The 14,539-nt window shown below is 48.3% G+C and overlaps 5 protein-coding genes across 5 annotated transcripts; 2 read left to right on the forward strand and 3 right to left on the reverse strand.

The window, feature by feature from the left end:
- Nucleotides 1-187: 187 nt before the first annotated feature.
- Nucleotides 188-2,200, forward strand: N7487_010470 (methylenetetrahydrofolate reductase (NAD(P)H) MET13; the record flags this gene model as incomplete). The annotated part of the gene is made up of 3 exons (XM_056878200.1): nucleotides 188-206; nucleotides 291-1,129; nucleotides 1,192-2,200. The coding sequence occupies exons 2-3, from the start codon at nucleotides 306-308 to the stop codon at nucleotides 2,198-2,200; spliced, it is 1,833 nt and encodes a 610-aa protein (XP_056726780.1). The 5' UTR covers nucleotides 188-206; nucleotides 291-305.
- A 1,314-nt stretch (nucleotides 2,201-3,514) lies between these two features.
- N7487_010471 (putative NTP binding protein) lies at nucleotides 3,515-6,763 on the reverse strand (the record flags this gene model as incomplete). The annotated part of the gene is made up of 1 exon (XM_056878201.1): nucleotides 3,515-6,763. The coding sequence occupies one exon, from the start codon at nucleotides 6,761-6,763 to the stop codon at nucleotides 3,515-3,517; it is 3,249 nt and encodes a 1,082-aa protein (XP_056726781.1).
- Nucleotides 6,764-7,622: 859 nt separating this feature from the next.
- N7487_010472 (Nur1/Mug154 family protein) lies at nucleotides 7,623-9,099 on the reverse strand (the record flags this gene model as incomplete). The annotated part of the gene is made up of 2 exons (XM_056878202.1): nucleotides 8,827-9,099; nucleotides 7,623-8,729 (listed from the first exon to the last, which is right to left on the reverse strand). Exons 1-2 carry the CDS (start codon nucleotides 9,082-9,084, stop codon nucleotides 7,623-7,625), a joined length of 1,365 nt encoding a protein of 454 aa, XP_056726782.1. The 5' UTR covers nucleotides 9,085-9,099.
- A 309-nt stretch (nucleotides 9,100-9,408) lies between these two features.
- Nucleotides 9,409-10,091, forward strand: N7487_010473 (H(+)-transporting V1 sector ATPase subunit F; the record flags this gene model as incomplete). The annotated part of the gene is made up of 5 exons (XM_056878203.1): nucleotides 9,409-9,435; nucleotides 9,493-9,527; nucleotides 9,602-9,635; nucleotides 9,723-9,860; nucleotides 9,951-10,091. The coding sequence occupies 5 exons, from the start codon at nucleotides 9,409-9,411 to the stop codon at nucleotides 10,089-10,091; spliced, it is 375 nt and encodes a 124-aa protein (XP_056726783.1).
- A 602-nt stretch (nucleotides 10,092-10,693) lies between these two features.
- On the reverse strand, nucleotides 10,694-11,344 carry N7487_010474 (ML domain-containing protein; the record flags this gene model as incomplete). Its single annotated transcript, XM_056878204.1, has 3 exons — nucleotides 10,694-10,783; nucleotides 10,841-11,057; nucleotides 11,127-11,344. 3 exons carry the CDS (start codon nucleotides 11,342-11,344, stop codon nucleotides 10,694-10,696), a joined length of 525 nt encoding a protein of 174 aa, XP_056726784.1.
- Nucleotides 11,345-14,539: the final 3,195 nt, after the last annotated feature.

The following is a 14,539-nucleotide window of genomic DNA, read 5'->3' on the forward strand; positions in this document are numbered from 1 at the left end:
GGAGCCTCACAATTCCTTTTCGCACTTTTTTTTTAATTTCATTTTTGTGTGTTTTATCCATTTGTTCCCCTTCATTCCTAGGTTCTGGACATTTAGGTGTCACAGTACACAGGGATTGTGCCCAGGTTCTCAGCAGAAGTGGCCTGTCTCATCTGCACAGATATTCCAGTTTCACAAACAATCTAATTAATTATTGCCAGCCCTCGGTATGTTTGTTCCAGAGCCCAAATACAAGTCTTTGATGGAATCGATGGCCCCTTAGCACACTGTGGTATGCTTACAAAGACTAGATTTAACCCGACAAGATGCATATCCGAGAGAAGCTTGCTAAAAATGAGGCGGAGGGAAAGACGGGAATCTCCTTTGAGTTCTTCCCTCCCAAAACTGCCCAGGGTGTACAGAATCTTTACGACCGAATGGACCGCATGCATGGATTGGGTCCTTCATTCATCGATATCACCTGGGGTGCTGGTGGTCGCTTATCGGATCTGACTTGCGAGATGGTCAGTGTGGCACAATCGGTATATGGCTTGGAGACCTGCATGCACTTGACTTGCACGGATATGCCCTTGGAGAAAGTTGACCAAGCGCTCCAAGCCGCCTACAAAGCTGGCTGCACCAATATTTTGGCTCTTCGAGGAGACCCACCGCGAGACAAGGAGACATGGGAGGCTGCAGAAAATGGATTCCGCTATGCGAAGGATCTAGTGAAATATATCCGGAACAAATATGGCAACCACTTCGATATTGGTGTGGGTGGCTACCCCGAGGGTGCCGATGACAACACCGATGTGGACCAATTGATCGATCACTTGAAGGAGAAGGTTGATGCTGGCAGCTCTTTTGTGGTCACTCAAATGTTCTACGATGCGGAGAACTTCATCGAATGGTTGAAGAAGTGCCGCGCCAAGGGCATCACTGTCCCCATCATTCCCGGTATCATGCCCATTCAGACATACGCTTCTTTCATTCGTCGATCCAACTGGACCAAGGTCAAAGTGCCCCCTCAGTGGATGGAGGCCCTTGAGCCGGTCAAGAACGACGATTCCGCAGTTCGCGATATCGGAAAAACTCTGATCGCGGATATGTGTAGAAAGCTGGTCGCTGCTGGTATCAAGCACTTGCATTTGTAAGTTTGCTCCACTAATCCCTCAATCCTACTATCCCGACATATCCTAACAAATTGCTTAGCTATACTATGAACCTGGCTCAGGCGACTCAGTTGGTTCTCAAAGAGCTCGACCTTTCCCCGTCGGATGAGTCCCCAATTCAACGCGCGCTTCCTTGGCGGCCCTCCCTTGGCCTCGGCCGAAGGACAGAAGATGTGCGACCGGTGTTCTGGCGCAACCGGAACTCATCATACGTTGCTCGTACCCAGACATGGGATGAGTACCCTAACGGTCGCTGGACCGATTCCCGGTCACCTGCGTTTGGTGAACTCGACGCTTACGGTGTGGGCCTGAAGGGAACAAACGAGCAGAACATCAAACTCTGGGGCGAGCCAAAATCGATCAAGGATATATCAGATATCTTTGTGAGTTTCTTGACTGGCAAGCTTGACCGACTGCCGTGGAGTGACTCGCCAATCACGACCGAAGCAAATGATATTCAGGAGGACTTGCTCAAACTAAACCAGCGCGGATTCCTGACAATCAACTCTCAGCCCGCTGTTAATGGAGTCAAGTCGTCTCATCCTGTGTACGGATGGGGCCCCAAGAACGGTTTCGTCTACCAGAAAGCCTACCTTGAGCTTCTTGTCCCCTCCAACTTGGTCGATGAGCTCATCACTCGCATCGAGAAGAACGATGACTTGACCTACCACGCCACCAACAAGAAGGGTGAGCTCAAGACCAACACACGTGATAGCCCCAACGCCCTCACCTGGGGTATCTTCGCTGGACGAGAGATCATCCAGCCCACAATTGTCGAGACAGTCAGTTTCCTCGCCTGGAAGGATGAGGCATACCTCTTGGGCGAGCACTGGTCTAAGTGTCACGATGCAGCCAGCCCTAGTCGCAAGCTGATTCAGCAAGTGATGGACGACTGGTATCTTGTCAATATCGTCGACAACGACTTCCACAGATCTAACGCTGTCTTCGAATTATTCAATGGCCTCGAGATCAAAGATCTCAATGTTGAGGTGGCCGGGAAGCCCTTGACCAACGGCCACGCCGAACAAAATGGCGTTGCTGCCAACTAAACCAGTTTTCCTCAACTCAGAACTGGTCGCTTATCCATTCACACCCTCGACCACCTACCTCGGTCGTATGCCATCTTTGCACACCTCTCATAAAACCAACTCAACACCCTACCTAATTCAACATCACTCATCTCAACGATACCACAGCCCAAACAAACAATTACTCCAACACATCTCGGGCCCCCCTGCAATGTCTTATGGCGTCACGACTGAAGACCTCTCAACGATTTCTTCCTCAGCGTTTTCATTTCAACATAATGTACCGATACCCCGTCTCTTTTAACAATGGCGCTTCGTCGATCGGATTCTCTTTTATTTTCTCGGGTGTCCTCCTTCCAGGCCCGGTGCTTCTCTTCTGAACTATGTCATGTTTTCTGTTTGGTCTAGTACGACCCAGAACAATAACCCAGAAGAATGGAAGAATGAAAAAAATGAAAGAAGAACAAAAATTCAACATAATTTTGCCTTTGAGGCCTATTCCATTCTTATCGTCTTTGTTTTGTTTCTCTTCATGTTCAATTCTTAGAGCGCTGGCAGTGGCTGTAGCCCAGCCCTGCTTTTTCCTTTCCCCTTTTCTTTCTGCTTTCTTTTTCTCTTCCCTTGCTTTCTGCCTTTCCCCCGTTTCTTGAATGCTGCCTTTATCCCACAAAACGCCGGGCGACACCTCGGCTGCGTGGATACCCCCTTCGCATGAACTCAAAATAAAGGATTGCTCAACGCACATCCGGACATGAAAAATGTTTGAGAAGGGAACCTTTCATGTTTAAATTCCTTATCTTTTCTCTACTTTTGCATTGCTTTTGCAAGATTATCCCGGAGCTAGCATACAGGACCATTCAACACCAGGATGACGGAGTTGGGTCTGTTTTTCATCATACACAAGATTGAATTCTGGATTTGGGGGACATGACAAAAGTTGGGTGTTATTTTATTTTCTCTCTTCAACATGGGAGAGTCGACGCTAGATCATACACATCATTGTGTGTTCGGTGTCTTCAGCTTTTGTGTCTCGGTTTCAAGTCAAGAAGATCAATTTCAATGCAATTTCTTGTCTACTACTACGTACAACTACGTACATTGACATACCAAGGGATAAATGGTTCCATATAGAATATTCAAGTTTGAGACCTATTTAATGATAAGCTAGAAATACAGCCAAAAGACAAAATGAGGTAGGGTAGGTGAGTAGATAGAACCGCTCGAGACCAGGACAAAGACCCGAAAGCACCAAAAACGACGAAGGTGCTCCTTCCAAACTCGAGACTTCCAATGAAACAATCTTGTACAAGCAAACAGCTAATGGTTGGGGTAATTTTACATTATCAGGGCACGGCCAACACATTGGAAGATCCACGCGAAAGGCCTGGCAAACCATACGATCCAACTGCTCACGAGAACGACGTAGCCAACAGTACGTGTTATCAGCATCGCTGCGAACCCAAGAATCAGGAGATACACAATGGCTTGAAGAAGCTCCAACATGAACTGACTGATAGATTGGTCACTGCGAGGCTTGGGCCAGGCGCCTGTGGCCTGGTAGTGAGATATCACGGTGTAGATGCATTCGAACACACGCCAGCAGTGACTGGCCATGTTCAGGGTGTTACTGGCCACAAATCTGGCGTAAGGACTGTCGATACCTATCCGGAGAGTTTTGTTCACTTGGGTGACGGCAACAACAAGAATATTGAAAAGAAGTGAAAGAGCCAAGGGATTGAGTCCCTGGTCATCGGAATCATCATCGTCTTGGGAGTGCATGTCACCTAGATCAGCGGAGACGTCCGTGATGTTGGACTGAAGAGACTCTTTGGGGCTTGCAACCTGAAGCCCATCGAGCTCGGCGATTTCCAAAACTTTATCAGAGGTACGGAGACGAGGTAGGGGCTTCACGTGCGCTTCCTTTTTTGGCGGAGTATCAGGCTTCGCTGCCATAGGGGGAGGAGATCTTTCAGACACGGCTGATTTTATAGAACCGGAGGCTTCATCCAACTTAGAGGTTTTATCCAACTTGGAGGTCTCCTTCAACTTGGAAGTTTGGCTCAACTTGGACGGTTTTGCTAGTACGGAAATTTTTCTGGTTGATGTAGGGGGCTTGTCCGGTTTTATCGACGAAGGACGTTCCTCTGATAAGGTCACTTTTTTCGTCACTGGTTTTTTGGGTGCGGGTGCAGGTGGTTGTGAGGAAGATTGTTTGCTTTCATTAGGCTCCTTTTCCATCGTGGCCATTTTTGGCGGCGAGACGGGTCGATTTGCTGTGATAGGTGTGGTTTCTTCGGTGGACCGAAACGACCGTTCCGACCGCGATGATTCCGAATTATCCCTGGACGGAAGAGTTGGTTGAGGACTTGTCGATCGCTTCTGATTTCCACGCTGGAGTGACCCTGAACCATTCCGCAGAGATTCCGCACGTGCGCGGAGAGACTCAGTCCTGTTGCGCAACATCGTAGCAATGCTATCCGTAGGTGATCTGGCCAGCCCTGAAGGTTTTGCCATCCCGGAGGTACGGATGAAGCCACGGATAGTATTCGATGTCGTACCTGCTGCTCGTTCTGGAGTGCGATCTTGCGCGTGATCTTTGTTTTGACCCTCGTCGTCTTGGTCTTTCAGCGTAGTGGAGGTGCTGGTGAGTGGCAACGTTTGGGAAGTTGTCAAGGTACGCTCTGTTAGGTTCATATTCATATTGGGTCCCCCGGGGCGTAACCCCGATGGTGTGGAAATCATCTGAGCCCTTGCCCGGACGGCTTTGGTAGCCTCGGCGGTAACTGTATGATTTGTGCCACCAGGACGACGCAGCCCTTGCGGCTTTGGCGAAGATGCTTTCTTGTCGGGCGTGGGAATCATAGTGCGCGTGATAGTGGGTGTGATAATGTACACATCGTCGTCCCCCCGATTTTCTTCCAGACTTCCGGATCGCTCCGGTGTATTGCTGGTAGGATAGTAATTCTCCTTGCTCGAGTCTTGGGACCTCGTCCGCGGAATTGTGGATGCGTTCTGGGAGTAACTCCGATCCTGGTACATAGCCGACGGCTTCGAGCATTGGGCACGTCTCGAATTCTGAGAAATTTGTGGTTGCTCTTCCTGAAGGACTGCCGTCTCCTCGAGTTTGGGGGTGGTTTGCTGCTCCGTCGCTTTCCTCACTTCCTTCGGCGCATTTTGCTTGTTCTTCTTGTTCTTGGAACCCAGGGACAATGGGGGTGGATGCAGACTGGCATCGTCTGGGGAAGCGAACCTGAGAATTTCGTCTGGATTCTTCTCCCCGGATATTTCCCTGCACCCTAAAAAAGATCCGTCGGCGTTTTGCGGGTATCGCTTCTCCTTGGGTTTTGTGGGCGATTCTTCCCAAATTGTGCTAATCCGGTTGTACCCTATTTCATCTGGGCTGTAGTAGTGGCTCGCCGGTTGACGTTGCGACGCAGTTGTGGGCTGGAGCTGCTGAGGTTGAGGCTGTGAGTGTTGCTCCAGGTGAGCATTTTGATGAGGCGGCGGCGATGGGCGATGTCCCTCTTGCGACAAGCTCGGCGCTTGGCGCCTCTCGCATGTTCCGTCGTATGTGTTAAACCCCCTTGGGCTCTGAATTCTCTGTTCGCTGGGGTTGAATCTGATCTCGGGAGACACGTTACGACTAGGCACTGTGCTCGGGTCTACCATTTTCCCACCTTCCCGGTGTACCCGTTCAATGCTTTTTTGATACTCGGCAATCTGTTGAGCCGTCATCGTTGGCGGATTGGGGTCTTTTGCAGTTGGCATATTCACAACGAAACGATCTTCCCAGTCGGTGATAGAACTATCCTCAGCGGAGACTGGCGAGACGGAAGGATGAGATCGAGGGCTTGAATCAGTCGTCTCGTCTGTTCTCACTGATTTCTGAGGTGTGGTTTCGGTAACATCCATGATGACCCATTGGTCGTCTTTCTTCTGCCATTTGCTTTGAATGTCCACAGGAATGGTTATGGGAGCATCATTCCTCGACCCCCGAGCGGGACTGCTGTGGACAGTACTCGGGCTCGGGATGCTGGGCGGTGCATTGCCTGCCCGGTAACTTGTTTCATCGTGGCTAGTGCTGGTAGGAAGTCTGCTACGGTGGTAGGAGATGCGCGAGTTAAGCGATTGGTTCTTGTCGCTATCCTTGCTCTTGGTACGTCGTGTTAACAATGGCGAGTCTTCCAATTTATCCCTTATTTTCCTCCAATATTGGTCGTGAGCTTTGTCCACTGGCCCAGACTGGTCACCGAGCCGTCCCAAGGAACGGCTTGACGGGGTCAGTTTGGGAAGTGCAGTGGGACTGGGCGTTTGATTCGAACCATCGTTACGACTTTCAGCGAGACTCCTCGGGATCGGTAGCTTGGTGGGTTTTGGCAGTTGAGATATATTCCCCGGTGTACCTCCTGCGATGGCATACTCTGTTGATCTTTCTTCTTGTGTGTGTCGGGGTGAAGGTGTCGCCGAGAGCTCTGCTGAGGGCTCGTACTCGACTCGGTACGCTTTGTAGGCACTTGGGCGTACAGGTCGCGGTGAGAGATTCACGAGGTGTCCATCGGGCAATTTGACATGAGCTTCGTCCATGTTGGAATGAGACTGACAGCGATTGTGGTCGGGGTTGCCAATGCTACGGGCACAGCACAATGAATAGTTGTCCTAGCCCATGCCGTGTATGAGCGAAGAGAGAGTAGTCGAGTAGTCTTTCCCTGTGCGAATTTTCCGGGGCAAAGGTCTATGTTGGTTGGCGGCTGTTGGTGGAAGGATACGATAGACTCAAGAGGAGCGGGGCGATCCAAAAAAGACTGGCTATTGAGTGATCTTCACAGGTGTTCGTGCTGATAACGCGTAAGGATAATGTGGTCCCCTTTGTCGGAATGCCAGGTCGGTAATGAGGAATGCCAACCCCTGGGGTGAATGCTATTTGAAATGTCCCGCCGCCATCTGGAATGGCACTTTCCTTTTCAGTCCCACATTTTGGAAACTGAATTGCATCACTTATGCATGGAAATTGCGGGCGCTGAGTGTTGAACAGAAAGTGCGATCCAGATATCTAAATCACAGCGTGAACGTAGTGTACTGCTAACTTAAGAACTCCAAGCCCAGCTGACCGCCAATTGGATTGAATACAATGACCAAGTGAATCAGATCAAAGACCAGGGCCGAGCAGTCGGAAGCAAAAGAATTGCCATGGGTCCTAATTTCGTTGGGCTGCCCTAGATGAGCAGCTTGCATTCCTGAGCGTGGCGAACATGCATGAGTGCCATGAGACAAACGTCAAATGTATAGCTATACTGGGCATAGCTTCAATTAAGGATGGGATGGATGTATGTACGAAGGGTGTTGCTATCGCGTCATTACGGCGCATGTCTTGGAGCACATCGGACGCCATTTGGGCCAGCAACATTGCATGCTTGTGGAAATGGAATTTGATCATTCATTCGTCTTAGAACCGCCCTTTTTCTCGGCGAGTGTTGATGTTATCTGATCTATTGACGGTGGCTGGGCCACCTGGGTTCATTCCTCCCGGAACACTGCTTCTTTTCAGAGGACTGGAGCTCCGCATCAAGGGAGTTGTACCACGCTCCTTGTAAACAAAGTCTCCGTTGTTTTGTAAGCGGCGGTCAAATGATGTTGTCGCAGATTTCCTTAGTGGAGAGTTTGCGTGGCTGTAAACACCGAGGCTTCCGCCATCGCCTCCTGTTGTTGCAGTAGACCGGAACTGTGGTTGTCGCATTGTTGTGCGGCTGGTACCTCGAGCCATCGGCGAGCCATCTCGGGACATGCTTGGGGTGTTGGTTGGCGGGCCTTGGAATATAGAAGAGATCGGAGTAGATGCAGTCGACTGGCGAACCGGGGTGAAACCTTCTGGGTCGACGTGCTTCAGGTAGTTGGGGTTGGGACTGGTCTTGAAACCACGGTTGATGATGTGGGCCGGGCTGTAAGTCTCAACCCTGTTGCATTCGTCCTCGGTTTTTGGTGGTCCACCATACGGGTCCGAGAATTGTGTGCCAACATCTCTCATCAAGGGATGTGTTCGGGGTTGGACATATTTAGTGTCATATTCTTTGAAAACCTCTTTGTGTATAACCTTTTGGTCCTTGGCTTGCTGTGTGTAAGAAGAAGAGATGAAGGACATCTGCACAGACAGGAGAGCCGTCAAAACTATCGTTGTAACAATCGTCACACTGGGGCGTGGATCGGAAAGCTGGGTCGGGAGGAACAGCCAGTACACCAAGACGTGCCCTGGGCTGAACAAGCAAAAGAGCCGGAGGCAAAGTGGCGAAGGATCCCAAATCGCAAGCTCCCAGACATCGCGTTGAGCATCGGGATGTGCTCTCGAGTGTGCCGATTCTGTTGAAAGCGCTTTGGCAATGTATCGCAGGGGAGACGGCATCATGGGGCTTGAATCAACGCGTACACGATGTGCTGACGGTGTCGCCGGGTTGTTATCAATAGAGTTTTCGAACAGTCGGTAGTGTCTCTTTTTCTGGAAAGTGTAGAGAGCATTGGCCGTAGAGGCGACGGCCATTAAATGGACGATGAATGATGCCTAAATAGAACGTCATGGCACATTAGCTTTCTATCCATTAATATCGGGAACAGGTAGGAAACATGAGCGGTATAAAACCAGGAGAAGAGTAACGTACAAGCCACCCACGCAGGGATGTGCCATCCCCGTCGCCAAAAACATCGTCAAAAGCCTTGCTACCACCGGATCGACTATTTGCTCGCGCAATAAGGAATATCACGTTGAGCGCAATACCGATAGGCAAAGCCCAGTTTTTCTCCAGCTGATCCCAGTCACCGGCTTCAAATTCCTCAGAAATCCAAAGCAGAAAGTCATACGGATTCAGGTGTGAGAGTATACGCTCGGAGAGCGGGCGGCGGCGTACCAGTCGAGGCATGATGTCAGAGGACGGGAGTGTCGTAGTAGACGGAAGCTGTTCCTCAGCAGCTTCGTCCTAATCAAGATGATAATACAATGGCATCAAAGGTGAGGGGCAGTTCAGTGAAAGACCATTACAAGATTGTTTTGCGGACGATGGAGCCTTGGAGTAAACAAATCTGAGAAATTGCATCAGCTTATGTAATCTGCAGCTCCCGGCGATAACCAAGGTGATCAACGGACAGCTGGACCAGATCTGTCATTTACTTGATCCATCTCGAGCTGCCAGTTCGAAGATTGTGTATCTCGGAAATCTCAGGTCGATCTTTTCTTTTCCCTCATCATGGCGGCATCGGCCGCAACGTACAAGGTACTTGACATCGAGTCAATGGAATAACCCCTCCGATCGCTAACTCAGTGCCCCCAGGAGCGGCAATTCCTTGCTGTCATTGGTGATGAAGAGTAAAGACCCGTCTTCCAAGTTGCTTATCCCCAAAAGATCGGGCCCAGCTAACCTAGCTCAAACTATTATGCAGCTCTGTCACTGGTCTTTTGCTCGCAGGCATCGGGGTATGATATTGTTCACTACCCCATCTACGTCACGTCTCTGTGACATCTATATGGAACCCAATTCTAACATGCTGTCTCTTTTTAAAGCATGTCACCCAACCACCAGACTCTCAGAGAAACTTCCTCGTCGTTGATTCCAAGACCGAGACCTCGGAGATTGAACGGGCCTTCCAGAACTTCACCCAGGAGAGAAAAGACATTGCTGTGCTCTTGATTAACCAGCATGTGAGTTGCTCCTCTATATCCTACGCTAAAGAGTTACAGCGCTCGCATCTTATCATCTACATATTCGCTGACGGCTGTCTCAAACCTAAGATCGCAGAGCGCATCCGCCATAGCGTCGACGCATTCGCCGACCCCTTTCCAGCTGTCCTCGAAATCCCTAGCAAAGACCACCCCTACGACCCGGAGAAGGATAGTGTCCTCAAGCGTGTCCGCCGTCTGTTTGGAGAGTAGGCTTGGTCTACATTTATTTTTGTCTCTGTCATTTAGCCGGGAAATGGTGAATTGGTTTCGCCGTTCCGCTTCGAGGGTCTACACAACACCTTCAGTCCCGTCGTTGATGATCTCGGTGCTTGAGTATAATTGGAAGAAAACATGGAAATATCAGATAGGGAAGATACCCAACGCAACTAGAACGAGTTCATACACCCTACCCTTCACATATACTCTCTTCGCGGCTATACGGCATTTATTTGACATACGTTACGTGGTCGGCGGAGATGATATAGTTATATATTACAATCACAGACAGGTGTAGCTGCCAGGTTTACAGTCATACTTGTGGTGGTTTACATAGATGGTTGTAAAACAAAGCTAGCAGATGCAACGAGCGTAACATGAGAAAGTCCAAATGATATCCGAATGTACTGCAAAGCGTTACAAAACTTGAAACAACGGATGCGAATATTGAAGTAGTCGTGAGAAGGGCATGGAAAAGAGCATTGCGGATGCTTGATCACCGAGTCAAGCACATAAGCCAATGGTGTTGACAGTTCAGCAAAACGAGAGATGCCACCTGGTGAGTGGATGCATAGCAATGTCTAAGATAGACAGAATTAGAAGTGGAACACAATGTCATCCGCCTTGAGGCAGGTGACCTGTTTCTGCTCCTTGTTGTAAACATCGGCGAGAACAGCGTATTTGCCCTGGAGAAAAGAAATTAGCTACTTCCCTGGCTCTAAATAGTTGTAAAGACGACGTACCGGGGGAATCTGCTTGGGCAATTCCACCTCCTTCTTCAAGATCATCTCGCCCTTCTCTAGGGGGCACTCCAGATCCACATTCTTAAGCTCATCGCATAGGTCGACGGTCTGTTTAATCAAAGTGATAAGACCCCACTTCACTTCCAGGTTCACGGTAGCGCCCTTCTCGATTCTCTCGAGCAGGGTACCTTTGGCGGAGATTGTCAACTTCTGTCCTCTGTTATCATCAATATGTTAGCTAGTGAAATCTACTACGTTTATAAAACACCCTTCGTAGATGACATACGGTAGAGGGGGGTTAGGTGCCAGATCCACCGACTCGATCTCGAGCTTGTAATTGTCTGGTTTGGCGCAGTACTGCAAAGGATTGTCACCATTGACTGGGTACTTCTCATTATCGTTCACTTTCAGTGAGGCCTGCGTGGGATCGAAGACCGAGAATGCGGCTGCGTTTGCAAGAGGAGCGGTAAGAACCAAGAGGCTGGCGGCTGATAAGAACTTCATGGCTGTGACGGTTGTAGTTCAGTCGGGGAAATGGGCGCAGAAAGTAGATTTCTCGAGTACGAGCAGAGAAAAATCACGAAAAGAGGAGCTTTAGCTCAAACAACATATGGAGTTGGGATTAAGAGTCGGAGATAGAAGTTGGGGTGAGGAGAAAGCGATGTCACTTGATGACGCCTCCACACGTGATCCCAGGGGCAGATCTATACCGTTTCTGTCGCTCCCATGGTTCAACGCCTCATGTACCTGCAGGGTGTGGCTGGGAGATAGAAAATCCCTAATATCATCAGAGATAGCTTTTATATTCAGGGTTGTAGCTTCATGTTGTTCTATTAAGAAAATCCATCTCATGCTACAACATAGGTGGGGAGTTGATCTGACCCACTATACTCCAGTTCCTTATCAATGATCGACATCCGACCTCGCACCTGGGCATGCCAGAGATTTTTTTTTTTTCCTGATGTGTTGTTCGGTTGTTTTGATTGGAGGAATAAGAGAGAACCAGGAGGAAGAAGCAATACAATCTGGCGTTGGGCTGGCGAAACCTGGGGAAAGATGAGAGAAGGGAGAAAAACAGGAAGAGAAGGCCTGTTGCCTTAGATCATCTGGTGTATAACATATGCCCATTTCCCACAAGTCTGGCTATCTAACTATTTAAGTAACCAAATATCTGATATCTATTAGGTAAAACCTATTAGTAAAAGAGTCCTCTAAGAAAAGGAAGCGTGGGGTGGGGGGTGATTCTACTCACAATAACGACTACTACCGTGTAAAAACCATCGCCGTGCTGCGAAAAGTGCTCCGAAGTTTCGAGTACTTTTGACTGGAATCATACTATAGTACCTAGGGGGAAGTCGATCTTCCCCCAATTGGTGGCCTAGAGCAAAGTACATAAAAGTCTCAGGAAGAAAATTGACTTGACAAAACGCCGAAACCCAGAGCTGGCCATCGATATCAAGGAGAAAATGTGCTTTTTTAAGATCTGTATAACAGCATACCATTCTCTCATGCCTGAAATCAATATAGTCCAGCTCTTTGATACGCATTTCAAAGACCTCTAAAACCTAGGACATATTAGTACTAAAACTATTTCTTAAGGTCCAGGGGTACAAACACGATTAAGATGACCCTCTAGATCCTGTAAAGAAGGGTAGTCAACGTCCGATATCCGATCATCCCAAAATATTCTCATATGGATACGTCCCCCGTCGATAGGACCCGGTCCTATACCAAGGGGAAGCTCAATAGAAACAATATCAGAAATAGCTCTTGCTCTCTGTATATCGGATGCAATATGGTCGGTTTGAATAAATTCCATAATCAGATATAAGCTATGTGGTTCACCGAACACGGCATAAATTTTAGGAATACGAATAGCGGCCCTTGGCCCAACCCGATCCAATAAGAATTGTTGATTTTTCCATTCTACAACGAGGGACCTCATATTTGATGAAAAGCTTTTCGCCGTTATAGGTGTGGATAAGATGATTGTCCCTCCGACCATGTTTAGTGCAAAGCATTTTAACATGCTCTTTACTAGGCAGGTCTGGGGCGTTTGGAGAAACAAAATCCACAAAGTCACTCATATCGGGGATCGAGGGTGAAATATTTGATTCCAGATGTATTGAGGGGAGAGTAGGAGAAACGGGACACTGGAGTCCCAATATTTATGTAGATGGTAATAAAGACGTAGATAAAATAATAATGTTATATCTATCATCATGACCTGACGGTGATCACGGGTACCCAAGCTCGGCTGGGTGCCATATCCACATTCGTTATGAAAGGGTTTTACTGTATATGGTTTCCCACGCCATAATTACAATTATCACCCTTGTCATTCGGCCGTCCGGTGAATCATGGCTTTCAGATATGTGGGTTCTGATTTTCCGAGTAAATTTCTACCATGTATTCAACGATGGTATTTGACAAATAAGAGAACAGTGACCATGAGCCATATTCACCAATTACCAAGCCAGGTTATCATATCACCCACAAAGCGTAGGATGACTCCCGTTCAGGCCATCTATATATTGAAGAGTACGCGGTTTTAGAACACGGTTCTGGCATAATGAACCATTAGTATTGTTTGGGAGCCCGAGGTGGCTTTGCCTCGGGGTTGCCTATGGAACTTGGGAAATGGGCTTTCGCAGATATCACGAGAACAAAAGAAATAAATATGAGATTAAACCTCTTGATATCTACCTAGATATGCAAAAGAAAATCTTAGATAACTAAGGCTAGTTTCATTATCCCATTGTGAGGATTTCTATGAAGTTGAGGTTCTGCCAGGCAATAACCCAAGTAGTGCATTAGCTAAGAGCAACGAAAAACTTGCAAGGTTTGCATCTTAACGAGGTACAAGCCTAGGTTCGATCCCCCTTGGAACTATAGTTCGCGGTCTGATGGCCATCTTGGCGATGTACTGCTGGGAATCACCGCTTCCTTTTTTATTTCATGTATTTTTGTTTTATCCTCGTTATACTCTATCAACCATTAAGAGTTGTTGCATTGATCATGTTCTAGGCTAGTAATTTCACAAGATTTTACTTCGTTGATATCCCATATATATGTTTCTGCCCGTGAACGATACTGCTAGGCTGTATACTGCATATATTCCACGGCTTTAGAACAGTTAAAAGGTGCGTCAGTTTCTTCGTCTCGTAAGTTAGATTCTTCATCTCCTCAATCCGATCTCACATTCACCACGTAACGCGATGTCTACAACGTAGGTCCTCTTGACAGGACAAGTTATGCGCTCCCGGAATGTCTATTCAACGTTCCTCTTTACACTCCACAGTGCTTTCCATCGACGCCATGTTTATCCTCCCACTACCTCAGCATTGCCATCCTCGGTATCGTTATCATCCTCACTGGCGACTCCCTATAGGACCCGCTAACTGACTAGGCCACTCACCTACGACCTATCACCTGCTTAGTTCTCACACTCGCAAACGGTTTATCGACAAACATACACTTCCCTCCCTCCACCACTCAACGGCCACATCGAAGCGCGCAGTTTTCACACTCGTCACGGGCTATCATCCCACAATCAGCTTTTTGATGCGATTAGTACCTCCCCATTCGACACACTACACCTTTATATGCTTCGTACGCGGCAAAGTGTCTTTCAACGAGATGTCCAGTTTGGCAGAACCCAAGCTCTTAGAGCTCGTCCCAATTCTTACTGATGAATCC

The sequence above is a fragment of the Penicillium crustosum genome (genome assembly GCF_028827405.1).
Source record: "Penicillium crustosum strain IBT 35664 chromosome Unknown utg000004l_segment0_segment0, whole genome shotgun sequence".
Classification (NCBI taxonomy): Eukaryota; Fungi; Ascomycota; class Eurotiomycetes; order Eurotiales; family Aspergillaceae; genus Penicillium; species Penicillium crustosum.